Source organism: Podarcis cretensis, assembly GCF_951804945.1.
Source record: "Podarcis cretensis genome assembly, chromosome: 10".
NCBI lineage: Eukaryota > Metazoa > Chordata > Lepidosauria > Squamata > Lacertidae > Podarcis > Podarcis cretensis.
The window spans coordinates 9,537,205-9,552,970 of NC_137179.1; the positions used below are offsets into that span (position 1 = coordinate 9,537,205).

At 46.8% G+C, this 15,766-nt stretch overlaps 1 protein-coding gene across 3 annotated transcripts in view; it reads right to left on the reverse strand.

Annotated features, from left to right (window-relative positions):
• Window positions 1-13,547, reverse strand: part of SFMBT2 (Scm like with four mbt domains 2) — a 68,856-nt gene extending 55,309 nt beyond the window's left edge. The window contains exons 1-2 of one of the 3 annotated variants that reach the window (XM_079992366.1): window positions 13,461-13,547; window positions 580-740 (exon numbers count right to left, since the gene is read on the reverse strand). In XM_079992366.1, the coding sequence (XP_079848492.1) occupies window positions 580-685 (106 nt within the window). In that variant the 5' untranslated portion in view covers window positions 686-740; window positions 13,461-13,547. Of the gene's footprint in view, window positions 1-579; window positions 2,077-13,460 lie in introns of those variants that run through there. The other 2 variants (XM_079992367.1, XM_079992365.1) reach the window with 2 other exon arrangements.
• Between the last annotated feature and the right edge of the window lie 2,219 nt (window positions 13,548-15,766).

The following is a 15,766-nucleotide window of genomic DNA, read 5'->3' on the forward strand; positions in this document are numbered from 1 at the left end:
TTTGAGTTTCTACTGAAATGTGGCTGCAATTTAATGTTGTATTTTAATCAATTGTTTTTATATCTGGTGTTAGCCGCCCTGGGCCTGGTCTTGGCTGGGGAGGGTGGGGTATAGATAAAATTAATTATTACAGTGGTACCTCGCAAGACGAAATTAATTCGTTCTGCGAGTTTTTCGTCTTGAGATTTTTTCGTCTTGCGAAGCACGGATTTTGGAAAAGCTTCAAAAATCACCAAAGTCTTCAAAAACCTCAAAAAAGGCTACCACACCGGGTGCTATGAGTTGCTCCTCGAAGTCAAGTCGCAACTGCAGCCCCTGAATGCACGGTTTTAAGAAAAAGGAAACAAACTTGCAAGGCGTTTTCGTCTTGCGAAGCAAGCCCATAGGGAAATCCGTCTTGCGAAGCAACTCAAAAAATGAAAAACTCTTTCGTCTTGCGAGTTTTTCATCTTACGAGGCATTCGTCTTGCGAGGTACCACTGTATTATTATTATTATTATTATTATTATTATTATTATTATTATCTTAACTGCTACAGTACACCGGCTCATAAAGCTTAGCCAAAAATAAAAAGCCCACCTGAATCAAACTGTTCAGCATCCCCGTTGACTAGGTCTGTATTTTCGTCCAAGGAGAGGCCCCGACTCTCAGTCATGCTGAAGATCACAGACCCTCTTGTCTCCATTGCTCAGAGAAAGGATTCTCTGAGCCCTAATTCATCACCACGAAGCACAGCATTCCTGTGACGAGGAAGAAGACCTTTCAGTAATCAATCTACATTTCCCTCCCCCTGCTCTCTTTCACATCACCTGGCCCTGGGAGCAAAAGATTATCTCCAGATATACTTGGAGCAAACCCACCATAATGAATGGTCCTAACTTAAGTCATCATGCCCATTAACCTCAATGAATCTACTCAGAGTACCACTAACATTGGGTTTAGTGACGAGATACCCTGAAGGCTTCTGAGTAATTTGTGGCAGAAGATGGTGAGGATGGTGGGACAGACCTTTCCCACTTAGAAACACGTTCTGACTTCGCAGATTCTTAGAATCATAGAATTGCAGAGTTGGAAGGGATCTAGTCCAGCCCCGTTCGATCAAGTGTCCGGTACTAGTCACGTGATCCAGGGCCCAGAAATTTTGGCCAGCCTTGGCCAAACATTTGGGGTTGCCAGGTCCCTTACTGCCACCTGACAGGTGAGTTTTGTTCCTAACTTTGTACCATTTCTCTAAAATCGAAACAACATCTCCCTCCGCAAAAAAATGCTTCGGGGGGGGAGGGGCAGAGAAATAAGCTATGGAAACTGCTGCCACTAATGGCGATCCCCGCCCACAAAAAACTGATGGGAGAATTTCTCCTCCCCTGAAGAAATTCAGTGGGGCAGCCCATCTTGATTTCTCAGTCGACAAATAAATGTGGAGACACAGAATTCCCAGAGGCTGCTTGCACAGAAGTCTATCGTTCATAAGAGGCGTCCCTTGACGTTGCAGCTGTGGTATGATGGCCATGGGTGCATGACAAACTTGTCTCCTGCCCTCTTCCAACACTCCTAGACAGCCATCATCTCATGCAGGGGTCCCAATCGCCAGATTCACCAGCTTGGGGGTCCCTCCTGCTTCCAGCTATAGGTGCAAGCCCCAGCCCCCCTCTGAAATTTGGAACCTCCTCTGACGCGAGGTTTCTATGACTCTTGTTGTCAAAGGTTATACAGTGGTGCCTCGCAAGACGAAATTAATTCATTCCGCAAGTTTTTTCTTCTTGCGAGTTTTTCGTCTTGCGAAGCACGGTTTCCCATAGGAATGCATTGAAAATCAATCAATGCGTTCCTATGGAAACCGACTTCAGACCAGGTCCGGGGACAGTCTGTCCCCCGACCTCTTCTGAAGGCTGGGGGGGGGACAAGAGCTTTTCTTCCCACCGCCAGCCTTCAGAAGGCTGTTCTGAAGGCTGGCGGTGGGAAGAAAAGCCCTTCTCCCCACCTCCCGCCCCGCAAGCTCCGGGGACAGGAGGGCTTCGCTGCCGACCCCCAGCATTTTAAAAGCCACCGGGACAGCGGAGACTTCTCCGCTGTCCCGGGGCGATCTTAAAATGCTGGAGGGCGGCAACGAAGCCTTCGCTGCCGACCCCCAGCATTTTAAAAGTCCCCGGGACAGCGGAGGTCTTCTGAAGGCAGGCGGTGGGCAAAAGTCTTTGAACCCCCCCGCCTGCCTTCAAAAGCTGTATGGGATAGCGGAGAAACGCGCTGCGCTTCTCCGCTATCCCGGGAAGGCAGGCGGGGGGAGCAAAGTCTTTTGCCCCCCGCCGGCCTTCAGAAGAGGTCCAATCTACATTTCCCTCCCCCTGCTCTCTTTCACATCACCTGGCCCTGGGAGCCAGGAGTCTTTGCTCCCGACGGCCAGCATTTTAAAAGAGGTCCCCGGAGATTTCCCTATGGGCTTTCTTCTTGCGAAGCAAGCCCATAGGGAAATTCGTCTTGCGGAACGACTCAAAAACGGAAAACTCTTTCGTCTTGCGAGTTTTTCGTTTTGCGAGGCGTTCGTCTTGCGAGGCACCACTGTACGGTGGTACTTCTGGTTGAGAACGGGATCCGTTCCGGAGGCCCGTTTGCAACATGAGCAGAACGCAACCCGCGCCTGCGCGTGTCGCGATTCGCCGCTTCTGCGCATGACGTCATTTTGTGTGTCTGCGCATGTGCCGAAACCCGGAAGTAACCCGTTACGGTACAAGTCGCAGCGGGAAGCAACCTGAAAATGCTCAACCTGTTAAACATTTATAAAGAAACCAGAAGCATTTTTACTAGGCATTGTTGGGCGTGATATAAGTAGAAATGAATGTAAGCTCTTTTTATATGCAATAACAGCAGCAAGAATATTATTGGCCCAAAAATGGAAGCAAGAAGAATTACCGACGATTGAAGAATGGAGGATGAAGTTAATGGACTATGCAGAACTAGATAAACTAACAGGAAAGATTCAAAACCGGCGGTCCCAGAAATTCACAAAAGACTGGAGTAAATTTACGGACTATCTGAAAAGGATTTGTGAAGATCAGACGACGTTTGTAGGTTTGCAAGAAGTTTTGTGAGGAGTATTATGGGAAGTATTGAAAATGTATAAGGGGAAGGATAATTTGTTAAGAGATGTAAAAGCAATACAAAGTTAAGAATTGCATAAGAAGTGGTTAAAACGGTGGATCATCAGAGGTGCTGATGGAAGTCCAAAAAGATTGTATAAGTGATAAGTTTTGTGGTACATTTTATAATTTATATGTTAAAAGCAATAAAAAAATTATATATATATATATATATATATATATATATATATATGAGAAAACGCTCAACCTGAAGCAAACGTAACATGAGGTATGACTGTATAATATTTTGAAACTGCACTAATATAAACGTCAAGTTACAAAACGCGCTGAAAACGGCATAAGACTCTGCATTATCACGGGACTCGAACCCACGGCTTCAAGTTACAAGAAAGGAGATTGGGAACCAAACATCAGGAAGATGCTCTTTCTGACAGTAAGAGCTGTTCAACAGGGGAACAGTCCTCCTCATGAGGTGATGGGCTCTCCTTCTGTGGAGGTTTTTAAGCAGAGGTTGGATGGCCATGTGTAAATGCAGTTTGGGCAAATTTCTGAGCTGAGAATAGTACTGCAAGATGATGGTGGTGATTTCTAGACTGCCCTTCATCCGAGAATCACAGGGTGGTTTACAATATAAAACCACAAAAATGCATAACATAGTAATAAAACATTTACAAAGCCACTCTTACTTTGTTGGTATGCCCTGAGATTTCCATTTAGGTGAGTATATAGAATTGGCAAAATTAACTTCAATTATAAGATATCAATCAAATCAAAAGTTTAGAATGGAGGGGAAGTATTTCGAAGATTATATGTCAAAATATTGTTCTGAAAATGACATGCTAATGGGCTTAGAATAAAAAAATGTAAGCAATAACAAAACCAGTAAAGAAAGAAGGAAAAAATCAGAATGTAACAAAAATAATTTATTATACAATGCAAGGAAAAAAGGTAGAAAGAAATATAAAGAAGTCGAATTGCTGTGGAGGGAAGTAGAGTGTGGGTGGTGGGTTTTATAATTAAATGTATAATTATGCAGCTGTTGTGATTTAGATGTTATACAGTGGTACCTCGCAAGACGAATGCATCGTAAGACGAAAAACTCGCAAAACGAAAGAGTTTTTCGTTTTTTGAGTTGCTTCACAAGACGGATTTCCCTATGGGCTTGCTTCGCAAGACGAAAACGTCTTGCAAGTTTGTTTCCTTTTTCTTAAATCCGTGCATTCACTTCGAGGAGCAACTCATAGCACGCGGTGTGGTAGCCTTTTTTGAGGTTTTTGAAGACTTTGGTGATTTTTGAAGCTTTTCCAAAGTCCATGCTTCGCAAGACGAAAAAATCGCAAGAATAAAAAACTCGCAGAACGAATTAATTTCGTCTTGCGAGGCACCACTGTATTTTATGTGAGGGAATCATTGGGAATTTTGGTTATTTTATACACACACACACATATATATATGTGTTATCTTTGCGGGGGGGGGGGACATAATAATAAAACAAAAACATTCACACACACACATGCACCCCACACATTTTAAAAGGCCATGGATTATTTAATTAGCCAACAGCCCGAGAGAAAAGAAAAGTTTTTTGAGAGCAATGAAGGATCCATAAATAAAAATCATGTTCTGCTATGTGTTTCAGTCCAGGAGATACAAATTAATTTGGATAAAAAGGCCAGCCAAACGAAACACAGTTGGTGGGGCACGAGATTCTTTCTCTCGGGGTTGTGGGTTCAAGTCTTGCATTGGGCAGAAAGATCTCTGCCTTGCAGGGGGTTGGACTAGATGACCCTCATGGTCCCTTCTAGCTCTAGGATTCTATGATTCCAATGCATTTGCTGTTCTAATACATCCCAAAGAAAACCTATTTTTCCATGAATTCATTGAGCTGAATTACTTGCACTCTTCCAGAGCAGGTTTAATGATCAGAGTTTTTAAAGCAATGTATATGCAGCCAAGGATGTAGCAGATTTTCTGTGTTGGCTAGGTGTCTTTTTGGTCCATTTCAAAGCTTAGGATTCTATAAACCCCAATAAACCATAGCTGACTTCTGTTGACCGCTAGCTATTTTGGCTCCAGTTTAAAAAGCACTCCTTCTACCTGCAAAATGAAGTTTGGACTGTAGCACACATTATGAAGGCCGTCACTCAGGTTTAATGAGTCTTTAATCAAGCGTATGAATTTTGTTTGATTCATTGAGGGATTCAATTTGCATACATTTACATGCAGGTGAAAACAATAGTTTCAAAGCAAGGAGCGCGGTTGCTTTTTAAATGATGCTTTTTAAATGACTTATGGAAAGTGATCCCTTAGAATGGGAGACAAGCTATCTTAACCATCTCTCTGGAAATGGAGAAGAGGCAGATGGATTTCAAGAAATCTGAAAAGGGTGTGTATAGGATTGTAAAAAGCAAAGGAGAACTGAATTCACCTCTGCTTACAGTTGCACATGGCACAAAAAACTTCCACTGGTGCAGTTTGTCATTAAGGGTGTGCGTGTGTGAGAGAGAAATCTACACGAAATTTCCCCTTCAAGAAATACACAGACATACCTGTATTTTTTGCTCTATAAGACGCAGCAGACCACAAGACGCACCTAGTTTTTGGAGGAGGAAAACAAGAAAAAAAATATTCTGAATTTCATAAGCCAGAACAGCAAGAGGGATTCGCTGCGCAGTGAAAGCAGCAATCCCTCTTGCTGTTCTGGCTTCTGGGATAGCTGCGCAGCCTGCATTCGCTCCATAAGACGCACACACATTTCCCCTTACTTTTTAGGAGGGAAAAAGTGAGTCTTATAGAGCAAAAAATACGGTAATTTGTTTCCAAGCACATTTCTAAGTACTCAGCTTGAAAAGCCCTTCTATGGCTTGGGAACAGGGTACCTGAGGGAGCTTATGTTATGTTGTGTCATTTTAACACATTTTATTAAATTCTTTCCAAGTTGATTTCAAAAATTACAGGAAAATAAAATAAACAATAGTACCGTTCATTATAAAGAAACATTCGCGCTTATGTGAAAACTAAAATAAAGAAAAGAATGGGCTGTTCCTCCATAGGTGTAAAAAAAAAAAAAGGCAGAGATGCCTATTTTAAAATGGGGACTTCCTAAAAATGTATAATCAGATGAAAGGACACCCATAATTAGCCATGTTTATGATACACAAAACCAATTAATAGATTAAGCATTGCAGCATATTACAAAATATTGTGCCAGTTTGGAGGGAAATGAGTTCCTTTTCCTCTCTCTCCCCCACCTTCCCCTTTCTTAATAACCGACTGAAAGAACTTGGAGAATCCTTTTCCATCCCTAACATTCCTGCGCTGTCCTTTTCTAGTTTTTAATTTAATATCGGCAAGCATTTGAAGTGGCGAACTGAAAACTCATGTGCTTTTAACAAAAAATAAAAGAAGGCATGGGGTGGTTTGGAAATTTTAGACTCTAGACTTACGGATGGGCTTATGGGGGGACGACAACACTTTAGACATTAATAAGGGTTATTTGAACATGTGGTTAAGCCAGCCCTGTGTTGTGGGGGGCTTCTGGCCAGTCTGCTGAGCCCCAGACTTCTGCGCTATACCCCCACCCTGATGGCGCCGCAGAAAGGAATCATAGGATCATAGAAATTTACAGTAGGAAGGGCAAACAAGGGTCATCTACTCCAACTCCCTGCAATGCCCAGGGTAGGACTCGAACCCACAACTCTGAGATTAAGAGTCTCGTGCTCTACCGACAGAGCTCTCCATCCTTACCCAGCAGAATCCCCAGAGATCCCTACAGAGGTTACGTTCAGCCCAAAGAACCAAAAATATATTCTACACCCATGTGACCTGTCCTCTCTGGAATCAGCAGGAACTCCAGGGTAGAAAGAGGTAGGTAGCCATGTTGGTTTGCCGTAGTCGAAACAAAATAAAATAAATCCTTCCAGTGGTACCTTGGAGACCAACTAACTTTGTTATTGGTATGAGCTCTCATGTGCATGCACACTTCTTCAGATACCATGCACACGAAAGCTCATACCAATAACAAACTTATAGTTGGTGTCTAAGGTGCCACTGGAAGGATTTTTTTATTATTATTTTGTTTCAACCAGGGTAGAAAGTCCTTTTTCACAGATACAATTCCCACACGCCTTCCCAAAAAGCTTTTTTCTGCAATGACTTGCAGCTATTTAATTAGCCACACGTCCGGACCAAGTTTGCTTTGAAAGCCTTTGAAAATTGGATTGCTGCTGAAAGCCCTTTCTTGGCACTCCAATAGAAACAGTATTATCTCCTCTGTCCTCCTTTAGCTATGCCGAGATTCGAACACAGAGCCTCGGGGTGAGATGCTCGAGGCTTTGTGGTCTTGGAAAGAGGAGAGCGTGGACTTGCTCACACAGGTGGGTCCCAGCCCGATTCCTCCACCAAACTTTCACAGATTCTCTTTTGTCAACATTAACCTTTCTGGGATGAATTTTCCCTCCAGGCTCCTCTTCCAGCCACCACCCTCACACAAGGATGTTGTGAGGAGTCAACTACATAAATTTAAAGGCGCTGTGAGCTCAAAGGACCCACCCAGAGAAGAGGCTGCCCACTGTGTCTCTGCGATGAGTTACCGTTCTGAACTTGCTTCCTTCCAAAACCCAGCTGCCTTGAGAGGTGGGCAGATTCTGCTACCTTACTGTATTAGGTGTGACTCTGTCACTCTGGGTGCTGAGACACAGCCAGATTTACTTCCTTCCCGGAGGAGTCTGCCCAACGCATCTCTGCATGAGTTGCTGCTCCAGCCTTTCCTCCTTACAACAGAGGCCTCTGGTACATCTGCATTTGAGGCAACTGAATCACTCACCCCTGAGATTCAGGTAAAATCCCTAGTGATGAGGGTTCATAGAATTGTAGAGTTGGAAGGGACTTCTAAGGGTCATCTAGTCTAACCCCCTGAAATGCAGGAATCTCAACATGGGTGTAGCCAGGATTTATGGGGGGGGGGGGCGCAGGACACTCACCCGTCCTATTCCAGAACCGAGCTACTTGCGTTGCTAGAATATGCACCCAAGTAACCACAGGGAACATTTTAATTTCAAATATTCTGATTATTTCTATTTTTTGTTAAGTATTTTTAATTTTATTTTTTTTGGTAGTCTACCATCTTTAGTCACTACCTGTCTTTGTGACTTGTCCATATTTGTAGACACCACACCATTCATATCTCCCAACATTATAATATTGTAATCCAAAAAGTCCACCAATGTCTCATGTAACTTCTTAAAAAATTCAGATTTCCCCTCATTCGGAGCATAGACTCCTACTATCAAAAATTTCTCACCTTGAACTTGAATTTCAATTGCCACAAATCTTCCTTGGTCATCCTTGAATATAAATTTCGGTGATAAACTCTCTTTTGCATAGATTACAACTCCTCTCTTTTTAACCTTGTCCGACGAAATAAATTCTTGGCCTAATCTTTTATTAATTAATACTTTCCTGTGTAGCCTTATCACGTGTGTTTCCTGTAAACAAATCAAGTCCAATTGTTCCTTTTTTTAATAGATGAAATATTTTTTTCCTTTTTTCCGGGGAATTAAAACCACGAATGTTCCAGCTTAACAGTTGCAGAGACATGGTGTAGTTATTTTACTTTCCTCCAACTGCACCCAGTAACTGTTCTTGTTCTGTCGGTGGTGTCCCTTTCTTTGGTATGTCCAACCCCAAGGATAAGTATTTTTAATTATTTACTCGATCTGCTCCCCCCCTACAGTCATGCGCAGTTAACCACCCAATTTTAAACCACACCAGACCCTGTTTAGCTTTGCAAAGGTGCTAGCAGTTTTATTGCTGCACCACTCTGAGGGGGGGGGGGTGGAGGGTTGAGAATCTCAACATTTTCATGACATAGAAGGTGAACGTTTTTGCAAACAAGAGTGATGCCTTAAGACCAGTTTTAAGTTTGAAGAGGCTGTGAAAGGGTAGCGGCTATCCAAGTCCTGGGAAACAACTGGCTGAGGAGGATTTTTTTAAAAAAGGGGGAAAACCTGCACATCTGGTGCAGATGTGGTGTGCCTCCAACAGCAGATGGCTGCAAAGGGTGACCTCTGCAATCCTATCCCGCAAGCGGCAGATCCACTTACACAGAAAAGGCTCCCCTGCCTTGTTGCTGATGGGAATTTGCAAAAGAAGGAAACACAGAAAGTTCTTCCAAAACAAAAAACAAAAAAAGTTCCAGCAACACGACTGAAAATCGACTCCCTCTTAGCCTCACTGTTGGCTGATGATCAATCTGCGAGATTATCTATATATATAATGTCCTAGTGCACGAGTCACCCCCTCCCCCAACTTTTTAATTTTATTTTTGCGAAGTGACTCAAAAGTTTTGAGTCAAAACATGACTTTGGGAAAACTTCCCAACCCTCGTTCTCTAGCAAACAGCGAGAAATTCCGCCCTGCTTTTAAAGCAGACTGCCGCCCACAATTACAATTTTAGAAATCCACTTTCTTTTCTACCACGCAGAGAGGGCAGCGCTCTCTTGCGAGGCGCTCCTTGCGCCGATCCAGAGAGGGAGGTGCTCGCGCAGCACCGCGCAACTTCAGCCGCGCGGCGGTTTTTCTTTTTCCTCCTCGCCCGTCGCTCCTCCCAGCGCAGACGTGCTTCCTCGGAAACAAGTCTCAGTTCAATGGGGTCTACCCGCGAGTAAGAGAGTGCATAGGATCGGTTGCGGGGTTGTTGTTGTTGTTTTTTTAAGTAGTTGCATTCTTTTTACCTCCTCAACAAACATTTACGCATGCAAGCCTTCTTTGCGTAAGGTAACTCGGGAGTAAAGGCCACTCAACGCAATGGGCTTGCTTCTAAGGACATTCACACAGGATCGTGCATTGCGCGCTTTGCTTCGGAGTCAGCCTCGCAAATCCTCGATACCGAGCCAACATGCCTAGTAGGATCAGGCGCAGTTGAAAAGCAGGGAAACGCGCGTAGCGTTGCAACCCTGCTCGGAGTAACCCAACTACAAGGCTGCGATGCGCGCGCGCACACACACACACACATCGCTTAGGGGCAGCGCAGGTTGCAATCCTGCAAACACCCGGGAGCAAGCCTCTCCGAGCGCAGAGGGTTGTTGTTTTTTACTTCTGAGTAGTCACCGCAAAGGGTTGGCAAAAGAGGCTCGACCTTCCAAAAAACGTGGCTGGGCTGCCCATCATAACCACATGCGTTTTTTTTGGAGAGCAAAATTTGCTTTCCAAGAAGGAGATTGCATCCCCTATATCTCCAGGTAAAAGTTGGGAATATGACAGCCTCCGGAGCCCGATGGAGAGCGGCGAGAGATAACGCTGAGTCCGGATTGGCTTAGTACCAGGCAGTTTCCCATCTTCCAATTTGGAAAGGACTTGTAATAGTTGGTACCCATTGGAACTGATAGGGCAGAAGGCAGGGAGCCCAACAGCAGGGGGCGCCAGAGCCAATAACACGCTGAGCCCACTCGCGCTAATTTTGTCTTCTTCACTGCGGAGTTCTGCTCTATCATCATCATCTATCTGTTTATTTAGGAGCTCAATATGATGCAGATGGTCCTTCATTCTCACAACAGCCCTGTGAGGTAGGTCTGGCTGGGAGATGGGTGCCTGGCCCAAGGTCACCCAAGGAGCTTCATGGCTGAGTCTCCCAAGTCTCAGTCCAGTGCTCTAACCATTAGGACACACTGCCTCTCAGCGCAAAACTGAGACAGAGGAGGAGAGCGCTGGTTGTAAGCAAGAAGGGAGGCGGGGGTAGACTGAGGTCGGTGGGGCAGCGCCTCCAGAGCTTTATGGGCGCAGTCTCCGCCATCCCAATGCCTCTGCCAGTCAGAGTAGACAGTGCTGGCTCCAATGGTTGAACTTGGTTAAAAAGCAACTTCCAAGGTCCCTCGAGTCCAGACGCTTTTTGCATCTTGACGATGGGATCAGACTTAACAAGCAAAGGCTTTCTCCAGAATCCGAAGGCACATCTGCATAAAAAGCACAGCCTGCTGTTTTTCCGCAAGAGTAAGAGACCGACCAGTCCGTGATTCGACGGCTATCTTGGCTGATCTCCCCCCAAAAATTCGGATCCAATGTCCACATCATCCCCGCCCGCTTCGCTCCCTGCGTCCTCTCAGACTTTGGTCTCTGTCGATCGTTAACGCGCTTTCCCGCAGATAAGATCTCAAATGGGTAGGATCCTGCCAGCTCTACGTGCGCAGCTCACGTCTACTTAGAATCCAGTGATGGTACAGTTGGAAGGGATCCTCCAAGAATCATCTAGTCCAACCCCCGTGAAAGGCAGGTATCTCAACTAAAGCATCCACAACGGGGGCCACACTGCAGCCTTATACAGTTAGACCTGCAATCCAACCTCTGCTTAAGAACCTCCGAGGAATGAGAGTCCATCAGTTCTAGTGGGAGACCGTTCCGCTGGCGAACAGCTCTTACAGTCAGAAAAGTCTTCCTGGTGTTTAGTCGGGGATCTCCTTTCTTGTAAAGTTTTTTTTTTTTAAAAAAAAGCATCTCCTTTACTTAGAAGTAAATCCCAACTTGCGCGGGGTTTCACCGCTGCAGCCGCTGCCGGTCAGTGCCCATACTACTGAGATAGTTGGACGCAACAGGCACTGACCGGCAGCGACTCTCCAAGATTTCAATGGCAGGCACTGAACCGTCTGCATGCCAAACAGATGTTGCGCAGTTGTGAGCTACAGCCCGCAAGGATCCCTGGCCGACAAACGAGCCCGAAACCAAAAGCAGATGCAGAACTGTACTCAGTCCAAACTTGCGATTATTTACTCGGAAGCAAGCGCCGTAGGATACAACGGGGAGGGGGCGCTTCTGAGGCAGCCAGGATCGGGCCGTCTGCCTAGTTGCAGCGACACTTGCCTGCAGTTGGATCCGGTGTAGCTTACTCCGAAGTAAACCCTACCGCGCCAGGGGGGACCGATGGTGCAATCCATAGTTTTGAGTGCGCATGTATAGGATTGCGTTGCGCTGCACGGCTCTAACCGCTGCCGCCACCCCCAAGCAGATCGTGACAAAATCAGCAGGTTAGAGAACTCGGGCTGCCGGATCCTAAACATGCTTACTCAGGAGCCCCAGTGATTTCCGCAGGATTTACGCCCAAGTAATGTGCCTACATAGGATGGCGTAGATTACACTGGAACACACACATTTCTCCGCCTTCCTCTACTCCACTTTGGGGGGGGGGACGTGTTTATTTTCAGTTTGTAGAGAAGCCTGAAACCCGCCATGTTGAAACTGACAAACCTCTTTAAATACCCATTTATACCGCAGTTACATAAAGGAAACTAAATCAATGAGGGGGGGAGGGGCCGGGAATTAGTTTGGGGCGATTTTATACACATATCTAATCATCTGTATTCCATTGATCCGTCTCAGTTTCCCGTCCCTCCCTCCCCCGCTCCATGAAACTGACTCAAAAATTGTATTTTTTTTTCTTTTTTTCTTTCTTTCAGTAAATTCTAAGCCGAGATCACATTAGATTTTTTTTAATGATATAAACATGCCCCCCCCCCAAAAGGTAGGAGACCAGCCTTCGGTAATTTTGGCGCGTTTCCAAATAGGAACTGGAGTAGCCACGCGATGACATTAAACACGAGCCGCGCATTCCGCTCATCTCTACTCGCTAGGGCACAGATCCAAAAACGTGCCTTGCAAAAGGAAAAAGAATACCTCAACATAGAGAAAAAATGCGCGCCCGCGCACACACACAACCAACAGCTGACCCGATGCATCTTTACGCAGAAGTAGGTCCAACTGCACGCAGTGGATCGGACCACCCTAGAAAAAAGCGTGCATATTGGATCGCAACACCTCCCCCAAGAAATGCACCCCAGAGTGATGTCATCCACAATCAAGCGCGGGTTTAGGCGCGCCTAGAACTCTAGGCATAGGATCGGGCGCACAACAATACGTAGGAGAACCCTGAACTTGGAAGGGCTGATTTCCGAGCTAGCATGCAAAGGATAGCACGGCCCGCCTGGAACCTCAGGGCAGGAGGAAAGACGAGGGAGGCACTTTTACTACTTCCGAGTAAGCCTGCACAGGATCGGGCTGCGCATTCGAAGCGGGGACGACGGACTTCTAGCAGAACGGCGAGATTAAAACACATCCAAAAAATAATGATCACTTTGCAATAACTTGCTTTTTACGGGGTCCTTGTCAGCTTTTTCTGCGCGAAGCAGAACGCATGCTAATAAACCCAAAAAATCGGGGGAGGAAGAGAGAGAAGCCGCCCCCCCCAAAAAAACCCACAGCGATCGGTCCATCCTCCGTAAGAAAAAAGGGGGGAGAGAGAAAGGGGGGAAGAAGCCCACCTTCCGTTAGATGCAGCCCGGGTAGGTCCGCGCGCCGCTGCGCGGGGCCGCGCCTTACCTGCGCGAAGTTTCCCACCCCCGCGATCCCTTCCCCGCGTCGAAGGGGCGCAGCCCCCGCCGCGCCAGCCGCCCGCCAGCGCGATCCGCGCCCGCCTCGCTCGCCGCCGCCGCCGCCGCTCCACACTCCTTCCAATATGGCATCCGCTCAGTGCGCATGCCTCGCACTCGCTTGTACTTGATGTGTGTGTGAGCGTGTGCCAGTGTGCGCGCCGGCTCCTTCGCTGACCTTTTTTTTTTTTGATCCCCGGCACAGTTGCCAAACACGCGCGCGCATCCTGCGCCCACAGCGTCTCCAGTCCCCGTCGTGCAAATCCCCCCGTGGAGTGGCAGAGATGGGTCTTACTCCCGAGTAACCGTGACAGCTTTGCGCGCCTGAAGGACGCGCGCTTCGGTTCCCGGTCAGGGATGAAGCATAGTTGTCAATTTACAGATTTGAAAATAAGGGACCAGCAGCCTCGAAAATAAGGGATCAGCAACCAAAATAAGGGATTTTGCTTAGTCTATACAGAAATCCGGTGCTGATGGAGCTATGCTGCTTTGGCTGCCACTGACTGTGTTTTGCGGGGGGTTGGACTAGATGATCCTAGGTAAAGGTAAAGGTACCCCTGCCCCTACGGGCCAGTCTTGACAGACTCTGGGGTTGTGCGCCCATCTCACTTAAGAGGCCAGGGGCCAGCACTGTCCGGAGACACTTCCGGGTCACGTGGCCAGCGTGACATCGCTGCTCTGGCAAGCCAGAGCCGCACACGGAAACGCCGTTTACCTTCCCGCTGGTAAGCGGTCCCTATTTATCTACTTGCACCCGGAGGTGCTTTCGAACTGCTAGGTTGGCAGGCGCTGGGACCGAGCAGCGGGAGCGCACCCCGCCGCAGGGATTCGAACCGCCGACCTTTCGATCGGCAAGCCCTAGGCGCTGAGGCTTTAACCCACAGCGCCACCTGCGTCCTAAGGGTCTACAATTCCAACCAAAGAACAGTGGCAGACAAAACAGATGAACAACGTCGAGATGGCAAAGCTTACAGGCAGAATTAAAAACCAGGAAGAGGAGCTATTGTAAAGAGTTACATAACGTTGGTAGGATTGACAGAAAACTTGTAGTAAAAATTTGAACTATGGATGGACAAATGATTTATAAAAATAGCGTTATGAAAGGGATGCAGAGGGGGAAATCACTACATTAAGATGCTGCACTGGTTGGAGGGTCTGCTAAGCAGCACGTCGGGGCTGCCGTCGTCCTGGCGCGAGGAGTTCCATCGGCCCTTTCCTGCCCAAGAGAGAGGGAGGGAGGGAGAGAGACTCTCGCCCAGGCCGCCCGCAAGCCCTCCTCTTCCTCCTCCCTCAGGCCGCCGTCTCCGGCTTCCCCTGGCAGCGCGGTGGAAGTCTCGCAAGAGAGGGGCTGCCTGCCTGGCCGCCGCCACCCGTCTCCTCATGACGCACCCCTGAGGGGGAAAAGGGAGAGACGGAGACGCGGCAGCTCGTGCGTGTGCTCTCTCTCTCTCAAGACGGAGGACCCCCGAGCCGCTGCTTCCCTCCTGAGCCGGGTGAGCATGAATCCCGGGAAATTTAAGGGACATCATCAATAAGGGATAGCAGCGGGAAACGGCGCTGGGATAAGGGAGTTTCCCGCCAAATAAGGGACAGTTGACAGCTATGGGATGAAGTCCCGTCCTGTTGCGGGTTTAGTCGGGACGCCTTCTATTGAACCCATTTCCCAGCTGTGTGCAGGCATGAATAATCAGGGCGGAATCCCCAAAAGCAGATTTACAGCACAATCCTAAATGGGGATTGCAGTCTGAGGCTGGGAGGAAACCTCACTGAATTTTTATTTTTATTTTTTAAGGTTTATATGCCAAGCCTTGGCTATTAAGGCTGCAGTCCTAAACCCACTTACCTGAGTGTAAGGTGCTCCACAGAATTCAATAGGATTTCCTTCCGAGTTGGTATGCTTAGGATTGCACGGTGACTCTCTGAAAGTGCCACCTGTTGTTGTTGTCTTCATAGAATAATAGAATTGTAGTGTTGGAAGGGACCACGACAGTCATCTAGTCCAACCCCTTGGAAAACAGGTTTCTTTTGCCCAACATGTGGCTTGAACCCACGACCCTGAGATAAAGTCTCATGCTCGACAAACTGAGCTGTCTTATATTAGTTACATTAGTTATTATAGTTATTATTACTACTACTTTTCTCTTGTTGGTGACCCGGTGAAATTTTTCTATACGGCAACTACGGTAATCCATATAAATAACCACAGGGTTGTATTTAGCTCTGTTGTATTCAGGGGGGAAAACACTTTGAAATGAA